The sequence below is a fragment of the Stegostoma tigrinum genome, chromosome 23, assembly GCF_030684315.1.
Source record: "Stegostoma tigrinum isolate sSteTig4 chromosome 23, sSteTig4.hap1, whole genome shotgun sequence".
Lineage (NCBI taxonomy): Eukaryota > Metazoa > Chordata > Chondrichthyes > Orectolobiformes > Stegostomatidae > Stegostoma > Stegostoma tigrinum.
The window spans coordinates 20,413,557-20,433,537 of NC_081376.1; the positions used below are offsets into that span (position 1 = coordinate 20,413,557).

The window sequence follows — 19,981 nt, forward strand, 5'->3', positions numbered from 1 at the left end:
CCTTAGCAAAAATCCATTAATTCCTGCTCCCAGCTGTATTTTCTGCTCCTGGTATTTTAGTTCTGCTTAAACTGTTTCTAGATCTTGATATTTGTATTTAAGGTTCTTTTTTCTTTCTACTGTCTTCACCTCATACTACACGACTGAGATGCTCCCTTCTTTTCAATTTTACCTGTCTTCTAAAAGTCGAGTATCCTCGAATATTTAGCTGTTGACTTGTCAGTTTGTAATTGTCTGTTTAATTATCTTTAATCAAAAATTAATTTATGTTTCTTTATTTTGTTTCATTGTGAATGTGTCAAGCTTTCAGAGTGTTTTATAGTTTTACTATTTTCTAACCTATATCACAAATTCCAATTATCATTGTTCAGCTTGGCTGTCCCTTTCTGACCCCACTCTGCTTTGTTCTCAAGTACTTGTGTACATTGATAGAAGGATGAGCTGACACAGCTAATGTGGCGTTAAATCTCCTCCTCTTTGTGCGAGGTGGTTATGAAATGGTCAACATTCCCCAGCCTCCATCCTTCAACAAATGTGAGAGGTGGAATATTGGCTGACCAATTCTCGGTCCTTTTTTGCAGCATTCAGGGACAGGCCTTGTCTGTTGTGCGCAAAATTGTAGCAATCAAGGGAGGCAAGCCGATAAGGTGCAGCATGAGCACACTGTCATCTGCAAACTGTCAGTTATATGTATCTATCTATTGAGGTCAGTTTCTTGTTTGTATGGAGGCAACTGAGGTCAGACAGTCTTCTGTCCAGGTGATACTTAACATTGTCAGCATAGGACATCTGATCTTTTGATGTGAATAGTTACTGTGAAATAGGTTGTAAATAGTATGGAGTCTATTGTACAGCATCCTTGACACCGTCTGGGTTTTGAAGACACCTGTTTCAGATCTCCTCATGGTAGTTAATATTATACAATTCTGCAGGTGCTTCATGATGGTAACTAACTTCTTTGGACATCCACATCTTTAAGACACCACACAGCCTTGCTATAGATATATTTTAATCAACTTGTTGGAGTACACCTCTGGGGCAAATGGGACTTAAGCCAACACCTTCTATCCCAGAGCTAGGAACACTGACACAGAATTACAACAGCTATTCAATAGCCTTGCTATATACACTGATTTGGACAATATATTGAAGCAATCTGGATGTTGATGTTAAAACTTTTGACGGTTTCTTAGCTTTTTTGAAGAAAGACCAAGACACAAGCTCCTATGGAACGTCTAAAGCAGCAGTGTGCCTCAGGGAGGATTCCTCATCCACAGGAAGTAGGCGGTTCAGGAGAGTGCTTGTTAGGATTCTTTCTGGCATAGATGAGAGAAAAATAACTTCATAGTTTCCACAGTGTAATTTATCTTACTAAATGAAACTAGTTAGAATTATCATATTCCTGAAATCTCAGTGAAGGGGGACATGTCCTTTTCCCTCCCAAATGTGTAGGATGAATGCATGGAATCCTGATTCAAGTAAACATCTGGTTTCGTAGATCTCAGCTGGAATATTATTGGGGGATGCACAGTTTGCTGTTTTTCATCTGTTTGACTACATATTGCAGCTGTATCCTCAATGCCCTTCACCAGCGGATTCTACCACAGTAGCAATCGCTATAGGTTCATGGCCAAGGAGTTACTCAGTGAAAACTTTCCTACGTTGATGGATGAGATTGTCCTCTTTAAGAAGAGGAATGACATACTGTGAGTGAAAAGGATTTGACCACTTGACCATGGTTTTTTTTAGAAAGCTTCAGATGTCATGATGGTCAGCATATCATTGAATGTCTTGGACGACTTCTCTTCCTTATCACATGTCCTTTGTCTCCTGTGTATCAGTATCATTTGCCTGTAGGAGCTGTCCTTGAGCTGTTCACTGCTGCCTTCTTAGGCAGACCTCAAGTTGTTCTGCCAGGCAAGGAAGGCTGCTTGTTTTAATACATTTGAGAATAATTTTCCTCAGGCCAGCCCCAATGATAACTGTGTTCAAACCCAGTCTAGGCACAGGCAGAGAGTACAAGCTGACTTTATTTGATCCCACTGTTCTGTGAAATGGTGCTGGATGTGTTCAGGTTTTTAATATTGGCTGTGAACTGCACTTGGAATTCCTGTCTTTGGACTGTCTGATTTCACAGGCTGAGACATTGATCTTCTTGGGATTTTAGGCCTTGTATTGTCTTGGTGCTGGATGGATGTTGCTCACTGATCGAACGTGTCGGTGATAGCATATTAGTCCCCTAAGGATTGAGGCTTGTAGTCAAAACTTAGACTTTGACACCAACAACATATATCCTAATAATACCACAGGTACAGTTCCCAGTTTCCACAGTGGAGTCTTGATGTGTTATCAAGGATCTTTGCATTTACATAGTGCCTTTCACAACGTCAGGTCATCCCAAATTGTTTTACAGCCTGTTAAGTACTACTTACGTGTGGTAGCTGTTGTCATTTAGGAAACATGATAGCCAGTGTACAGGCAGTGATCTGTCACAAACATCAATGTGATAACTACCAGATTATCAATTTTATTGTTCGTGGCTAAGGGGTAAACATTGACAGGTCATTAGGAAGAATTCTATTATTCTTTGAAAAAAGCCAATGGATATTTCACAACTTCCTGAATGGGTAGACAGAGCTGAGGTGACATGTCTCACCTGAAGGAGGGTATCTCCATCTGTGCTTCACTAGAGTGTGAGCCTAGATCTTTCACTCAATTTTGTGAAATAGATCATTCGTTTTTATTTTGTCGTAATTAACAAAAAAACAGAGTTCCTTCAGTATATCCTGTTTTTCTCAGCTGATGAGTCATTCAAGTCTTGACAATCTGAAACCAGCAGCATGACAACACCAAATTAACTTAAATTGTGTTGGAGGGAAAAGGCTAACATTGCTCTGACAATGATGCTAATGCAGTGGCTCAGGCAAGATCAATTTCTCATGTCAATAATTTGAGTCATGTATTATGCCGTACCAATCACGCTTAACTGTGATTAATGAGATTGTAGCTTTTTATTAAAAGCATATGTATTTTGTGCATAATGGGTTTTAAAACAAAAGCAGATAATGCTAAGACCTGATTGCCAGCTGAATTCTGAAATTGCTTCATTGTAACATGAGTTGAACACATTAACGTTTTAGTGTATTCTTGTCCTGTATAGTTAGGAGCTTCTGATACTTCATGATGCACAAGGCAGACAGAGCACTTTTTATGTTTGTTCCTGTAGCCAGCTTTTCCTGGAGCCTTTGACCAAAGACTACAGCTTGAGGGCTACTGCTGCCTGTCAAGCATGGCTGACCAGGAGACGACTTCTTTACTGTCTGCCATGGGGGTACTGGAAGAATTTCCAGGTTGATAATCAACCTGTTTGGCATGTTAAGAATGTACCCCAGGTCATCAAGTCACAAAGTGGAACTCAAACCCACATCTTCTGACTCTGAGGCAGGCATGATACCCAAGACCACCACGCATTAGCTGAAAAGTTGCACGAGTGTCTGTACGACACATTCCAGAAGATGTCAAACTGCTGTTGTTGGCTGTTCTTTCATGTTGTGATAAGTGTTATTTACATTTCATAAGGGATTTCTGGTAGAAGTCGGGCATTAATGAATTTCAGCAGTTGTTCCAAATGAAGGCATGCAACTGGCCAATCAGTTGCCTGTTTCTGGTCTCCTTTCCTTTTTGTCTGGAGTAACGATGTTACATTGGTTTTTTTTCAAACCTCTAGGACCTTTCCAGGATCTAAGGATTGCTGGAAGATTACTGCTAGTGCATCCACAATCTCTGTAGCTACGTTCTTGGATATCTTAGGATGCATCCCATCAGGTCCAAGGGACCTATCAGCCTTGAGCCATCCCCACCCCTTCTCCAATGATAGTTACTGTATTTATTTCCTCATCCTCTTTTGCTCCTTCATTACTTCATACTCTTTAAATGCTATTAGTTCATTTACCGTGAAGGCTGATGTAAAGCATTTGTTCAACTCCTCTGCCATTTCCTCATTTCCCCATTATTGTTTTCCCCAACCTTATTCTCTAAGTGGGAAATGTTCACTTTGATCTCTCTTTCTTTCTTTTTATAGGTTTAAAGAAACTCTTCTATCTGATTTGATATTACTTACAAGTTTATCCGCAAAGTTTATTTTCCCCTCCTTTTATTAGTTTTTCTTCATCTTTAGTTTTTTTTTCAAATTCCCAGTCCTCTCATTTAACATCAATGGTTGCTACATTGTATAACTTTCCTTTCAATTCAACATCATCCTTAACTTCCCTGGCTAACCGTGGTTGTCTTTTGGCCTCTTCCTAGAATCCTCCAATCATGTATCTCTTTGTGAGTTGTGAACTATTGTTCCTCAATTATCTTTGCGGCTGAGTTCCTTTCCTAGTCCACTCCGGCTACCTTTGCCCCCATTCCTTTGTAATTTAAGTTTGGCACAGTTGTTCTGGTCTGAAACTGCTAAATTCTAACCTTGCATGGTCCTTTGGACTGAGATTGAAGTATATGCTGCTTTGGCCTCACTGGATTCTATTTCTGTTGCATTCAAAAAATACAATTTTATTTACACAGTACGCATCACTACAGTCTAATACACCCAGTCTTCTCCTCCAATCTCCCATTCTTCTCATTTTGTTTCTCTGTGTTTAGCCTCTATGTCAAGATTACATCATCAGTTACATTTGCATTTACCTATCTGGTTATCGGGTTCTACGTCTGAATATTTATCCACAGAGCTATCCCAGATTGAATATTACAAATTTAAACTCCACTCTTTGGACAGTAGTGAAAGTACTATGATCAGCTTTGGCTCTGAGTAAATGAATTCATAAAAATCCATAAATGGTACCTACAGGTCAGGAAAGCGAAGATGTGTGAGAGAGTGCAAATGTGCAGGGTGGGTTGTGGAGGAAAGTGGTGGCCTCAGACCAAGACAGGTTTAGAGAATCTTGCAAGTGGAATATATGTGGGTGAACTACATAAGGAATGATAATCAAGAAAGGATAAGTGCTTTTGAGAGCAGTAAATAAGAGAAAAGTACAGTAATTTAAAATTGTCTCATTTGAAAGTACAGAAAAGTACAGATCGACTTATCTTGGTTATAAATCATTACAATTGCATTTTAATTATTGTGTTTGTCCATCTTTCCCATATTTCAGGCAAAGCCTATTTATGGGGGCTGGTTATTGCTGGCTCCTGAAGGAACTGACTTTGAAAATCCAGTGCAACGATCAAGGGTAAGTTGAAGATTTCTTTGCTTTTTGCAGGGTTTTGGTCAGTTAATTAACAGCTGTTGTTAAGAATTAAACTTTTTACTGTGTCTTTGCTATGTTTCAAATATCTGAGTATTGCTGGAATATTGCTGCTATTAACAGATGATTATAGGCATATTTGCAGAGTCAGTCTGTCACATGGTGGTCCTGTTGTGTGTAGAAATCTGAAATGAATACAAGAATGCCAGGCCTGGCAGGATCTGTGAAGACAGAAGCAGAGTTAATGTTTTGAGTCCATTTATGACTCTTCTTTAGAACTGTTGTATTCATGATGGGGCCCACTCTCTTGTGACATCCTTTGTAAGAATGAGACCCACCTCCACAAAGCTTGTGGGGAATGTGAGAGAATCTCCACCCGCCCCCCCCAAAAAAAAAATCATGAAACTTGGAGTCTTTCCTAGGAAGAAATGATGTCAATATTGACAAGTTACAAATCAGGAGTCATTCTATTTTCATAGACTGATAGCTGTCTCATTTATAAAGATTGATTTATGCATGTCACCTGCATGAGTATTGTGTTATGTCAGTGTTTTGTCTTTCTGTGATGATGCTCAGAAACATTGGTAGACTGAGTGGGTATGGGGTATCACCCTGGATTAAAAATCAAACTGTAGAGTATGAAAGCAGAAATCATACCAATGCATTCTGAAGCACACAAGCTGCCCTCTCGAAAAGAAAATGAGAATGTCCAGAGATAAGCTATGTGGTAGACCATAAGATCTGGTAGTCTGCCAATTTTCTAAGCCATAACTATAAAGTAGGGTGTGGGACCTCCTTGTCTTATGCCACAGAGGGATTGTGAGCTAGAGATATTAATGTTTATTGATATCATAACACAGGGTTAAAACAATGAGATTTGGCTTTGTTACGTTTCACATGTCACAAGGAAATATGTGTGAGATACATTTTGAGTTGAGGCAGACACACCTCTAAAATATATACAGTTGGTTCCGCTATAACGCGTGCTCTGGCAGCATGAATTGACTATGACGTGACTGACTAACAGGGGAACACACTTTCTAAAACGCAAACTTTTTGGCTATAACCTGTTTCCACCAGTGAGTGGAGAAGTATGCGCCAGCATCACGTGATTGTTTCATGGGCTTTGTTCTGAATATGCACAATGTTAGCGTCAAAAGAGTCTCCTTGCTGGCCTCAGATGAATGCAGTTGAAATTATCGTGGAGGCTTGGGGTAATGTCAGTAAGGATTGCTTGCATGCAGTTTGGAAGGGGCTTTTCCCAGATTATTTTTTCCAAGATTTGATCCGTCAGAGGAGGTCCCAAGAATCAGAACACTATGTCGATCTTGCAAAGCAATTTGGATTTGAAGAAGTGGTGAGTGAGGGGTGCTGAAGAGTTGCTTGAATCCTGTCGTGAAGACCTCTCTACAGCTGATCGACAACTCCTTGTCACTGAGGGAAAAGTGAAGCTAGAGATGAAGTAGTAGTCCAGGATGCAGCACCATGACAGCTTTCCATTTCTGTCTTGTATCTTGAGGGAAATTGACAAGCAGTTGCAGCTCTTAGAGGACAATGATTACAATGCAGAATGCAGCAGGCTAGCTGTTTGTGGAATAATTATTTGGCACCCCATAAACAACTTCTTCATGAAAGAAGAATAAGGGCAAAGCAGCAAAAACTGGATGTATTTTTAAAGCGAACCCCCAAGAAACAGTCAGAAGACAGTGAACTGCCACTATCCACTTTTGATCAACTACTTTTCTCCATAACCCTGCAACCACGACTGTACCTGAAGGTGATGCCAATGATATAGAACCTCAGTTCCTGCATGAACAACAGAGCAACCTCAATACCACCTCCCCCCATTAAGACATCCTGACATTTTTTCAAGGTAAGGTGTTTGAATTTACTTTTATTCCATTACTAGATATGAATTAAACATTTATTCAAACTGTGCTATCCTTCGTTCTAGGCCTTTGAGTGTGTTTTGAGTGACTTTTCTTTTTTGGTGGTCTGCCCCAACCCTACTTTTTCCATAGGTCCTATTATTTCTACAGTGCGATTTTCTACAGTGCAGTGTTGCGCAGGAACGCAACTATCGCATTATAGCGGAACTGACAGTAGTGCCAAATCACTTTGGGTATTACATGTTGATGGTGTAGTAGGATCTCCGAATACTGGAGACAGAAGATTTGGAGTTCAGTAGCAGTGAAAGATGATCTTTTGTAGGGTACTGGAAAGGAGCATGCAGAGAGGTAAGATTGTTGAAATTGATAAATTGGAAAGAAGCTTCTGGAGTTTGCCAGCACTGATGAGGAAGGAAGTCCTGGCATTTAGTCATGTGGAGAGATGAAAATTTTAAAATTATTGCGTGTCTCGATATTTATTTTTCTGCAGGTAATTGTTTTTGGAATTAATGTGTAATATATGCCAGCTATTAGTTAACAGTTTTCCCCTGATTTCTGCACCTAGCTCTTCTCTCCGGGAAATACAGATGCAAACTACTCATTTAAAATCTCGGCTCAAATTTTCTCTGTCTCTCCCTGCCTGTCTGATGGTCAATATTACACTCCAGCGAAATGCTTGTCATCTTTATGCCTTCAAATTACACCCATATGGCCTCATTTGAGGAGCCTTCCAGGATATCATCTGAGTTATGAGATGGTTTTGAATCTTAACAGAAAAGAAATTTCTTAAACAAAAGTAAAAACCTGTGGAAACTGGAAATTTGAAATAAATAGGGAAAGTGCCAACCAGGCCTGTTGACATCTGTGGAAAGAGAAACAGAGTTGAAGTTCTGAGTCCGATATGACTGTTCTTCAACAGAAATTTCAAACATTTGTCTTTCAGACTTTTTAAATCATGCTTCTAGCTTAAGTCAAACAATTTTAACTGAGATAAATAAATCCATATTTTGTACCAAGAATTGTTTTTGATTTTCTGCCATTCCTTATCCTCCAGTACATGACTTGATTATGAGCTGGATGATTATAATAACAGCTCAGTGTACATTCTGACCTTATTTCAACTGGCTGCTAGAACAACCTATGCTGTCAGTGCATCTTATCTAGACCCCTGATCTTGGACATCAGGGCATTGTGCTTAATATGCACACACATTATCTTGGAGATAGATTACACTTTTTGATATTAATCATTATGCTTCTGCATCTGAAACAGCTGTCTCCATCATGATTAGCAAAGCAAAATTATTGAATTAACTAGGTCTGCATCAGTTGGTCATGGAAACATCTCGAAGGAGATACGTACTTGTTTTCATTATCACCAATCTACGTATATATGCATTTTTTATCTGATCATCACACAGTCCTTGTGGAGGACAAGTCCATCTTCACAGGGAGGACTCCCTGACACCATTGTTCTTTGTGGCACCATCACCATGCTAACTGGAATCTCAGCAGATCCAGCAGCCCACCTCTGGCATTCATGAGATACTGGGGATGAACAACAGCCAAAGAATTGTATTCCACCTGAATCTGTAACCTCTCAGCCCAGCATATTCTCCACTGTACCATGACTGTCATGCTAAGGGACCGATCCTGGTAGGATGAGCAATGTAGGAGAGTGTGACAGGTGTGTACCTCAGTGCTGAAGTCATATCAGACTTGAAACGTTAACTGCCAGACTTGCTGAGTTCCTCCAGCACTTTGATTCTATCTCCGGAGTGATGTAGGCGTATATAAACATGAGATGCCAGTCCTGTCAATCTCCAGTGCAGGTTTAGGTGAGTCAGATTTGAATAACCTGAAACCTCAGTTGTGGTCAAGATGTCAATGATTCCCACTGGCAGGATAAACTGTCCAATGGAAGGATGCCCATGATGAGCTGAAGATCTTGACGATAAATTCCAGATTTGCCAAACTTGAGTCTGCTCCTCTAATGCCTGCGCCAACCAATTGGAAGGTGTGTAAGGCTGCACTAGAGTGCAAAATTATGGGCAAGTCTACAGTAATGGCTGCAAATCATCCAGGCCTGTGCCCAGATTGAGTCTGTACCAAGAAAAATTTTTAACGTGGATGAAGTTGGACCACCTTTTACCAGATTGCCTTTTAATGTTCAAAAGGCAAAGATGTAATAATGGAAAGCAAAGCAAGGAATGTGTCACCGCTTTGCTTTGCGCAAACGCTTAAGGTAGTGAAAAGCTACTGCTGCTTTTGGTAGGAAAATACAAGGAGCCACGCTGGTTTGTAAATGTCAAGACACTAGTCACGTAGTGTGAGGCTAACAAACCACCAGGATAACCACCAGCATTTCTGAGATCTGCATCAGGAAAGTGGACAAAGATATCAAAGAAGAAAGTGTATCACCTGAAAGACCCTGAACAGTCAGCTATCTCCTTGGCTGAAGCGGCAAAGGCTGCAGAAATGCTCTGGGATTTCACAGTGGAAAACACAACATGGAAAACATGTTTCACTGCATCGATGATATGGCGGACCCCACTAGACATTGAAGAAAACAATAATTGAGTTTTCCTACAGCTAACTCCTTTTTTTTCAGTATCTTTTACTCTACAAGGTTGTGATGTTATAAGGTATGAACAAATTGCGGAATACAATTATTAATGTGTTTGCTGTGTCATTCTCTCTGTATTTTCCTACCTTTTCATGCTATTGCTCATGTCACACCAGGGAGGGGAAAGTTGTGCTCCAGTAACTAACAGTGTCCATAGTCCAGCAGTTCTGTTATATAATAGATGTTTTCTTATCAGCCTGCTCAGCAATGTTATTACATAGCTTTTGTGCAGGTCAGACTTGAACCTGGGCCTCCTGGCTCAGAAGGAGAGAAACTACCACTGCATCATTACAGCCCTCTCCACTATTGTATACACTGCTTACCTGATGATTTTCCCAGTTATGCCCTGTCCACACAAAGCCAGCAAATTACTAACCAATCAGATTACTGTTGCTTACCAGCAAAGTGATGGAAGGTGTTGGCGAACATTTCATCGGTGCAGTAGCCTGTTTGTTGATGCTGGGTTCTGGTTTCTCTTACTTGGGTTCAAACATGGACACACAAACTGAGTTTGAGAGGTTCATTACCAGTGACTGGCATTGGCATCAAGTCTGAGTGCAACCTCAAGGAGCCAAAGCTAAATTTAAATGTGGAATTGGAGTGGGAGCATGGAATTCTGTGCTGGCTGAAGTGATATCAGTGCAAATTTAATTGTTGGAGGATAATCATCTCAGCCTAGGATAGCACTTTGGGAGTTCCTCACAGCAGTGTCCTTAGCCCAGTCATTGTCAGCTGCTTTATCAGAGAAATCCCTCTTAGAGAAGTCAGATGGAGATATTAATTAATGACTGCACAGTGTTAGGTACTATTTACAATTCCTGAGCTGCTGAAAATGTTTGTGACTGCATGCAGCAAGACTTGGTCAATATTCAGTCTTGTGCCTATAAGTGGCATGTAACATGTTTGCCACAAAAATACTAAACAATGCCCAACTCCATCAAGAGAAAATATAACCTCGCCTCCTTGATATTCGGGAGCATTACCATTGCTGAATGCCCCATTTTACAGGGCCAGCTACATCAGTGCTGTGGCTGTGAGAAGAGGTCATGTGTTGCATGTACTTATTTCAATTTTCTTGGAGCCTTTCCATTACCTAAAACACAACTCAAGAGTGTGATGAAATACTCTGCATTTAACTGTGTTATGGTGAGAGGAATTATACTGGTAGTCAAGCTCCATTATTCATCCAGTCACACCATCAGTATTAATATACTGACTCGATTTCCAAAGTAACCAGTCGCTGCCTTTTTGAACTAATATCCAGAATAAAGTAGATTTTCACCATGTTTCTTTAGACTCAAAGTAATTCATTTAGTAGTAAAAAAAAGATTATTTTAATACAAATCGCAAATATTGGCTAACATCAAAACTATGATCCAAAATTAAAATTCTATCTCCTTAATGGGGAAGCAAAGGTCTAGTGGTTTTATCGCTTGACTGCTAATCCAGAGACCCAGATAACGTTACAGGGACCCAGGTTCAAATCCCTTCGCGGCAGATGGTGGAATTTGAATTCAGTGAATTTCTGGAGTTGAGAATCTAATGAAGACTGTGAATCCATTGTTGATTGTCACAAAAAAACCCATCTGGTTAGCTAATGTCCTTTGGGAAAGGAAACTGCCATCCTCACCTGGTCTGGCCTACATGTGACTCATATCTGTCCTCTGGGCAATTAGGGGTGGGCAGTAAATGCTACCTGGCCAGTGACGCGCTCATCCTGTGAATGAATAAAGGAAAAAAAGTCCCAAATGCAGACACACTCCCACAACACAAAAAGACAAAAGTCTCTGCAGAGTTGATGGCAAAAAAGAAAACTGAAAGCTCTGTGGGCTAAGGATCTGACACTAATGAATAGAATGGGATGACTTCTCAGAGTTTGCTGGGGTTCCTGTCAATGAGGTAGAATTGTGGACGGCTGTGGATTAATTGTAAAACACTAGTTCAGATTGCACTCAACCTTGATCCAAGTCATTCCAGGTTCTAAGGTCTTGCCTAACAGGTTTGCAGGAATTTCTACTGAGAAAAGACTTTCAGGAGGGCGACAGAGAGCGACAGAGAGAGAGCGAGAGAGAGATATTGCGAGAGAGAAACGTGCGAGAGAGAAACGTGCCTTTACTGTACGCCGTGGCGGATGTTACCTTCCGAACTGCGGGTCTGTAGAACAGAAGACCCAATCCAGACGTGGTGGCAGTGCAACCATATGCGTAGAAGTCTCACAGTCTTTTCAATGTCAGGTGTTACAGTAATTAAAGGCTGTAAAACCCTTTACTTGCATTCTTGAAAGCCTTGCTTGCCTTCATCTCCAGAGTCTGTTGTAAACAACAGGTTACAGCAAACATTAAACTGTTAACTTCCTGCCTTGATAAAACCACATGGTACTCTTTTCAATCCAGAAAATATTCAACCATTCTATATCTTCCAGTTTTTCCACAGAGACATTATGTCTACGTAACCCCCAACATTTGGAAGTTTGATGTTCCAACAACACTTAAGAAACTGCAGGATCAAACATCCTGCTTGATTGATGCCCCATTGACTAACTTAAACATCCATTGTCTCATCACTGACACACTGGTGCCAGCTTCTACCATCTGCAACTTGCTGAGGTCCTTTGACAGCACCTTCCAATACCTGTGGCCTCTGGCAACACTAGTGCAGCAGCTACATGGAGACAGGATGGCCTGCAAGTTCTTTTCCAAATAGTGCACCACCCTGACCTGGAAATGTCAGGATTCCTCCATTGTTGCTGGCCAATATCCAGGAACCCTCTCCTTAACAGAGCTGTCCCATCACCACCTGGACAGCAACACTTCACCATCTTCTCAAGGGCAAGTAGGGATTGGCAATAAGTTCTGAGCAATGTTGTTGTCCCATGAATGGTTGAAGAAGAATTGCTCACAGTAGAAATAACAAGTAGTGTACTGCTGCTGAAAGGTCTGGCTAAATTTAAAACACCTGTGTACTGTTGCTCAAAATTACTTGACATGTAAGTAACTGTTTTCTAATTTTCAAAGTCTCATTTCCATCATCTTGCTCTGACTCCTGTGTGGGATTCACACTAATACTAATTGAGACATATAGATCAACCTGGTTTATAAAGCTAGAGCATTTTCTTGACCTAAGCATCATGTTCAGATATATATTAAATATGTATCATATATATTTTGGGCTGGCTCCGCTTTTCAACCACAATGTGCTTTTCCCACATCAGTAGTCAGCCTGAAATTTTGCAACCCAGAAATGGATGTTTCACTTATCACTGCATTTATAACTGGGTGCAAGCAGGTGATACAAGCTGTGTTGTAATGATGGGTGGAAGTTTAAGATAGGGGACAGAGTCAACCCCATGTGACAACTGGCAAAATGGCGACTACCTAATGTGCGGAGTGTAAAAACAAGGTGACACTTGAGTTTGGAAATATTTTCTAAGGATTCAGAGGTTAACATCATATGTTTCATGTTGGCTTCTGCTGGGCCATGCTTTTGTTTCTTGTAATTTACATAATTGTAAAATATATTTCCCCGTCCTTCATATTCGGTATTTGATTAGCATTTCTATATTGGTGTATCACTACCAAGAAAAATTTTCACCGTTTTCAAGTTCAATGCCCATTGTATGCTAGGTGGTCATTGTTATAGCCTGGAACTGGCTTTCTGCTGCTTAATGTTGTTGCTGATTGAAATCTGAGAAGAACGTCAACATTTCCTTTGGCCCCTGTATAGTCGTTGGCCAATCTTTAGTGCACTAGGTAACTTGATCACTGATTTTTTAAAATTTATTGGCTGAACACTATGTGGCATTAAAAATTACAAAATATATCTTGCAGAAATGGCAGAGAAGATTTTTTCTCCTTTATGAACATGGCTTATTGCGTTATGCATTGGATGACTCGGTGAGTTCACTTGTTTATAGCCAGTCTAGACTTCAGTGATTGATATATGTAAATGTTATGAAGCTTTTTGTGCCAGATGAGTTTTGGAAGTGCATAATTGCAGCTTGTTTCTTTGTTTCTTAATTTTTGCAATGTTTTCTTTTACTGATCATTATGATGACGAGGTTGACGTGCCTGTTTCTTGGTTTTATTATAATTTACCCTTTCTGTGTTTTGTGATTTACTGTGTTGATTTGCAACAAAAGTTCAAAATACCTTTATTTCGAATAGCATGAAAGAGGTACAGTGGCATTTGTGTTGTGCCAGACTATATAGCAACAATTTCATGTATGTTTGAGAGTGAAATAAACTAAGAGGATAATCGTCTGTATCTGGACTGGCCACGTTTGTAAGTACGCAGGTTATTAGGTAAGCATTGAAAATGAGGGGCTTCAATACCATGCTGTTTACAGGGTAACACGAGAGATTTCCATTGTTTTAATGGAAGCTTGTCTAGTATTACATACTGCTCTGACAAGCAAAGTAATGTTAAATCAACCTTTTTGTGGGCGAGTTGCAGGGTGGGAAGCTGAAAACTACAGAAGAAAATATCTTGAAAGTTAGTGTTTAGAAAATTTGGTGTTGTTGAATACAAAGGCAAAAGAAAGTAATAAATGCTATGTTTGCTGTAAAAAATGTTATATACCCTGTCATCATTGGCAGTGTACAGGTTCCTGTTTCAACAGGTCTCATTGAGGTACCTAGAGCGATGTTCAGAAATATTGGTAGACGCAGTTGTTTTAAATAAGACTAGAGATTATTCTAATTTACTGTCTCCCACCTCTCAAACGCAGGAGAATAATGTGGCAATTGACTCTGGATAGAGAGCTGCATAATTCTATATAATTGTGTACATAATTATATCCCTCATTTAAGGACTCCCAATGTTTTCATCTAATCTTTAGTCTATCCATATGTTGCAGTTTGAGAAAAGTGTTCTTGTGTGAAATAGATTTCTTTCTTGCATTTGTATCATGTTGAGTTGTCACAAAAATAGTGGCAAATCCAGCAATGCTGCTACTTGCACTAAATATTTGCAAGTTTTGGGAACTCTCTCAATCCAATGCCACATAATCAATTTAACTGATTGTAACCACTTCAAATAATTATAATGAAATAACATTTTCTGTAATATGTGCTGGTGCTTTTTTTGCAGCTTTTGCAATTTGGGAAAAAGCATACACAGATTTACTGAAAGAAATGTGGACTTAATAATGAAGTGCACAAATCAGCAACCTGCCCCCAACCCCCGCAAAAGTCCCAATTACTTGTCAGAGCAGTACGTAATGTTAGATCAGCTTGCACTAAAACAATAGAAATCTCTAACTTTATCCTGTAAAGGGCTTGGTACAGAAGCCCCTCGTTTTTCAGTTGTTACCTGATAACCTACTTGCTCAGAAATCTGGCTAGTATGGATATTGATGATCAGTGAAAACAAGATTAATGGGTAAGTAACCAAATGCTGTTCCAAGGATGTAATTCAAAACTGCCAATGATGGGTGCTGTACACTTTGTTAGACCTTAACTGCACATGCTTTAGGAGGATTGGTGTTTAATCAAAAACATGTTTTAATTTAAAAAAAAAACTTGTACACAAGAGCACTGGTCTTTCTTTTCAGCACGATTGTCATCTGATAGGATTGTATTTATTTACTACGTTTTTCTTCATAGAAGTTTTCTCAGATTTTCTTGGTACCTGTCAGTAGTTCCTGAAAGAAAGTGAAGGCCCTTTTCATCATTTTCATTTACTTTGTGTGGTGTTACTTACAAAGTACATATTCAAAGTGGATTGTGCAACTTTGGCACTCTGCTATGGAAGGTGGTGGACGTGAGGTCATGGAATATTTTTAAGGTAGAGATGGATTTGCGTTAGACATGGGAATCAAAGGTTATTGTGAATTGATGGGAATTTGAAATTTGAGAAAAGAAACATCAGTCAAGATCTTATTGAATGGCTGAGGAGATGGAGCAGCTGTCTGGACCACATCAGCTTCTAATAGAATGGAGGATCAATGCCGGTAAGAAGCGGAAGTAAAGGGTCACGGCTTTAGCTTCTGGTCAGGCTGACAATGAAATGTGAACAATTGGATAGCTGACTAATTGTAACAACCAATACTGAGGTTGCATTCAAAGTACTGTACCTGAATGAGAAACCTTGTCCTGACAGTCAAGTGGGTGGTAGGGGTGGGGGGGGGAGAGGGAATGGGACGTGAGGGTGGTCGCTACGTTAAAAATAAAGAATGATAAGTTTTGTGGAATGCTGATTTGACTGAAAGTCTTGGTTTGGAATTTGTGCAGTTTGGGAGGATGAACAAATAACCGGTTTGGCGATGAATATGAACAAGGGCGGAGAGTTGTGACAAAAGTAACGTTGCAGTGGTAGCCAAACCTGTATTTGGTGAGAGGTAGAGTGTGGTTATAGGTATAAACCTCGCACAAGAGGTCTTAAACTAGTGGGTGCACACAATCTTCACAGAAATATGAAATGTAGAGGTGTTTAAAAAATTATATCTGCAGTTCAGCCTATTACAAACAAGTAAAACCAGGAACTGCAGATGCTGGAAATCTGAAACGGGAACAGAAAATATGGGAGAAACTCAGTAGGTTTTCTACATCTTTGGAAAGAAAGCAAAATTAATGTCTTGGTCTAGTGACCCGTGTTCTCGTGAAGGATCACTGGACCCAAAAGGTTGACTGTGCTTTCCCTCCACAGATGCTGCCAGACCTGCTAAATTTCTTCAGCAATTTGTTTTATTGCAAACAAATATTGTTAATGGTCCCCATAGTATGTGCCTTGGTTTAGGGACCAACTTTATTTATTCAGCAGGTAATACTTACATTTTGTTCTGTACTTTATGATTGTTACTCATTTCAGTTCAGCCTCAGTTAGAGTCCTGATGTATTGAAAAGTAAATGTGTTCATTAATGCTCATTTCCATCCAACAACCAAATTCCCATTTGGGTGTATGATTATGTTGCTGAATGCTGAAGCCAAAATGACATGTATTTTTGGTTTAATTTAGAAGGAGTCCTGTGATAATAAATACATAATTGGCCCAGGGACTCTTTCTGATGAGTAATTATGGACGAATGCTACGGTCTGCGTTTGTCTGGGTTTTGACTTTCATCTGTAATGTACTCCTTTTCCACCAGCATTTGGTACTGATGATGCATTTGTGTCATATGTTATGCTTGGCACTTCGAAGGGCACCATGAGAGTTTTGTTTCTGGCAGAAGTTCTTGTGGTCATGAAACCACTGATATTAAAAACAATTCTGCTGATTTGAGGTGATGGGGTAGAAGAGAAGCAAATTGTTTAATTCTTAAGACGTGAAGTGATTAATAGGTTTTATTGATCAATTGTTTTCTTGTCCTAAATGTTTAGTGGTTATTATCAGATTCCTCTTTGCAGCAAATTGTTTCTTACTGTTTTAGCTACCGTGCCCATTACTAGCAGAAGTGTAATACCCTGTTGTATTAACCTTGAATTTCAGTCCAGATTCCTCGGCTGATTTAATCAATAACTTGTTGCTGTTACAATGAGATAGTGATCTGTTCCAAAGGCCTGGCTTATTATGGATATTTCAGAGAGGTGTGTGGCCAATTCTTGATCCAGTTGTTACTACCAGCTTTTGTGAAAAATACTCATTTGTTGGTAAATCCCCATAACTACTTCGCTGAACTCCAGAAATTGTGTAAAGTTGGAACTGGAATTGAATCTATTTAATGCTGTTTACTTTGCCTACTGCTACTTAGTTAAAAGCAGATTACTGGAAGGGAAATTAATAGCATGTTTATCGCTAGTTAAGATACAGATGGTCACAGAGAGACAGACATATTAGCGTCATTCGTGTCCGATGTCTGTAGGAAATACTGTCGCTGTCATACTGTGGCACATTCTTTTTGTGTTATCAACCAGTAGGATCAGAGTTGGATTTTTATTTGTTCTTGGTGTTTGGGTGTTGCTGGAAATGTCATTGTGCATTGTCTACTCTAGTTTCTCTTGACCATTGGAAAGTCATCACAGATTGGTGTGGTCCATCTGGTGAATATGCTTCTCTAATGCTTTTTAGTTGACAGTTCAGGCATTTTAATATCACATCTGAAAAATCAGGAGTGTGCCACGCCTTCAGCATTTGACTATCATGAGCAGGCTAGGTAGCTTAGCCATGGGAAATGCAGAGTTATGGGGATGGGGTGGGGTGGTGGGGCAGGTGTGGTGCTGGATCAGGGTAGGATGCTGTTTGGATGGTTGGTGTGGACTTCATGGGCTATATAGCCTCTTTCCACATTTTAGGATTCTATAATCATAATGGATGGTGGAACAGGCTTGAATGGTCAAGAAGTCTACACCTATTTTCTGTTTCACTGTATTTGTTTTTAGTGGGCAGCATTTCACAGACCCCTGCTGGTGAGTTTGCAAACGATTGTGGGGCCTGTTTTTATAATAAAAAGCCAGGAAGGTGAGCTGCCTGCTGCAGTGGCTTTGGGGTGGAGGTGGGCCCTAGGGAGCTTTGTCTTGCCTGGTTTCCGTTTTGAGATTGACTGGAGAAGGGCAAGGATATGGGAAAGCCTGGCAGGTCACTAACCTTTGCTTGACAGGGCAGGAGGGCTCCATACCTTCCTTACTCCCTTTTGCAATCAAGTATCCTGTTTGCCTTTCTCTCAAAGTCTTCCTACCCCTGGTCTCTCTACCAGTTTTTGCTACTGCCCCCTGCCCTCTCTGTTTACTTCCAGCCTGTCTGTGGGAAGTAGATGCTTTTAGTCCCAGAAGCGGCCATCACTCTTGATGGTGCAACTGGAACTGCAGAGTTCCCAGCTATCACTCTGACTGGTAGCTCTCTGAGACAGGACTTCCTCCTGAGTGAGGAATTCACCTCCACTGAATTAATACAAATTGCTGAGGGGAAGCTGGCATGACTGTTCTGGTGGCAGACCAGGAAGCCCAACCATCTATTAAATTCTGCTTAATGTGCACATTCGTCTGACTGCTTGAGAGCTGAGGTTGGGTTTAAAGCTGTTTGCTGTATTAACTGAGCTCCTGAGACATTTGCTGATGTTGTTGTCAAATTTACAGCAGTCAGTACAAAACTTAAAAGATAGACCGTTTTCAACTTTGGTAATTATAGGCTTTCTCAGCTCTATAAATAAGACAGGAGCCTGGAAGCAGACTTGAATTCCTGTTTTTCAACCAAATATTGATTTTAAGGTAGATTTGTGCGGAATGATAAGACCATAAGACATAGGAGTGGAAGTAAGGCCATTCGGCCCATCAAATCCACTCCGCCATTTAAACCCTGGCTGATGGACATTTCAACTCCACTTCTCTGCACTCTCCCTGTAGCCCTTGATTCCTTGTGAGATCAAGAATTTGTCGATCTCTGCCTTGAAGGCATCCAACGTCCTGGCCTCCACTGTACTCCGTGGTAATGAATTCCACAAGGCCACCACTCTCTGGCTGAAGAAATGTCGTCTTATTTCAGTTTTAAATTTACCACCTCTAATTTTAAGACTGTGGCCATGGGTCCTAGTCTCCCCGTCTACTGTCCACCCCTTCTAAGCCATACGTTATCTTGTAAGTTTCTATTAGATTTTCCCTCAACCTTCTAAACTCTAATGAGTACAATCCCAGGATCCTTAGCCGTTCATCATACGTTAAACCTACCATTCCAGGGATCATCTGCGTGAATCTCCACTGGACACGCTCCAGGGCTAGTACGTCCTTTGAGGTGTGGGGCCCAAAATTGGACACAGTATTCTAAATGGGGCCTAACTAGAGCTTTATGAAGCCTCAGAAACACATCGCTGCTTTTATATTTCAACCCTCTTGAGATAAACGACAACATTACATTCGCTTTCTTAATCACGGACTCTACCTGCAAGTTCGCCTTTAGAGAATCCTGGACCAACACTCCCAGATCCCTTTGTACTTCTGCTTTACGAATTTTCTCACCGTTTAGAAAATAGTCCATGCCTGTATTCTTTTTTCCAAAGTGCAAAACCCCGTATTTATTCACATTGAATCACATTGATCTAACATGTGGGGGAGGGTCCAACATGTTGATATCAAGTTGATTCATAGCTCCATCTTCATTTGGGTACTCTTGTTCAGCATTTGTAATCCAACTGATAATTCCTATGCAAATGGCCAAAAATCAATTCAAATAATTGTTTAGTACAACAGAATTTGAATTTTAGTGTAAAGAGATGCATTTTGTTGAAGCTTTACATTTTGCACTCATCAGGACAATTTGTAAGAAATACTAAGAAATGTTTGCAAGAAATAGCA

General features: G+C 40.2%; 1 protein-coding gene across 7 annotated transcripts in view; it reads left to right on the top strand.

Annotated features, from left to right (window-relative positions):
• Positions 1-19,981, top strand: part of LOC125462154 (myosin phosphatase Rho-interacting protein-like) — a 184,718-nt gene that overhangs the window by 19,848 nt on the left and 144,889 nt on the right. For all 7 annotated transcript variants that reach the window (XM_059653974.1, XM_059653972.1, XM_059653976.1 and 4 more), the window contains exons 2-3: positions 5,154-5,231; positions 13,588-13,653. In XM_059653974.1, coding sequence (XP_059509957.1) covers positions 5,154-5,231; positions 13,588-13,653 — 144 coding nt within the window. The remainder of the gene's footprint in view (positions 1-5,153; positions 5,232-13,587; positions 13,654-19,981) is intronic.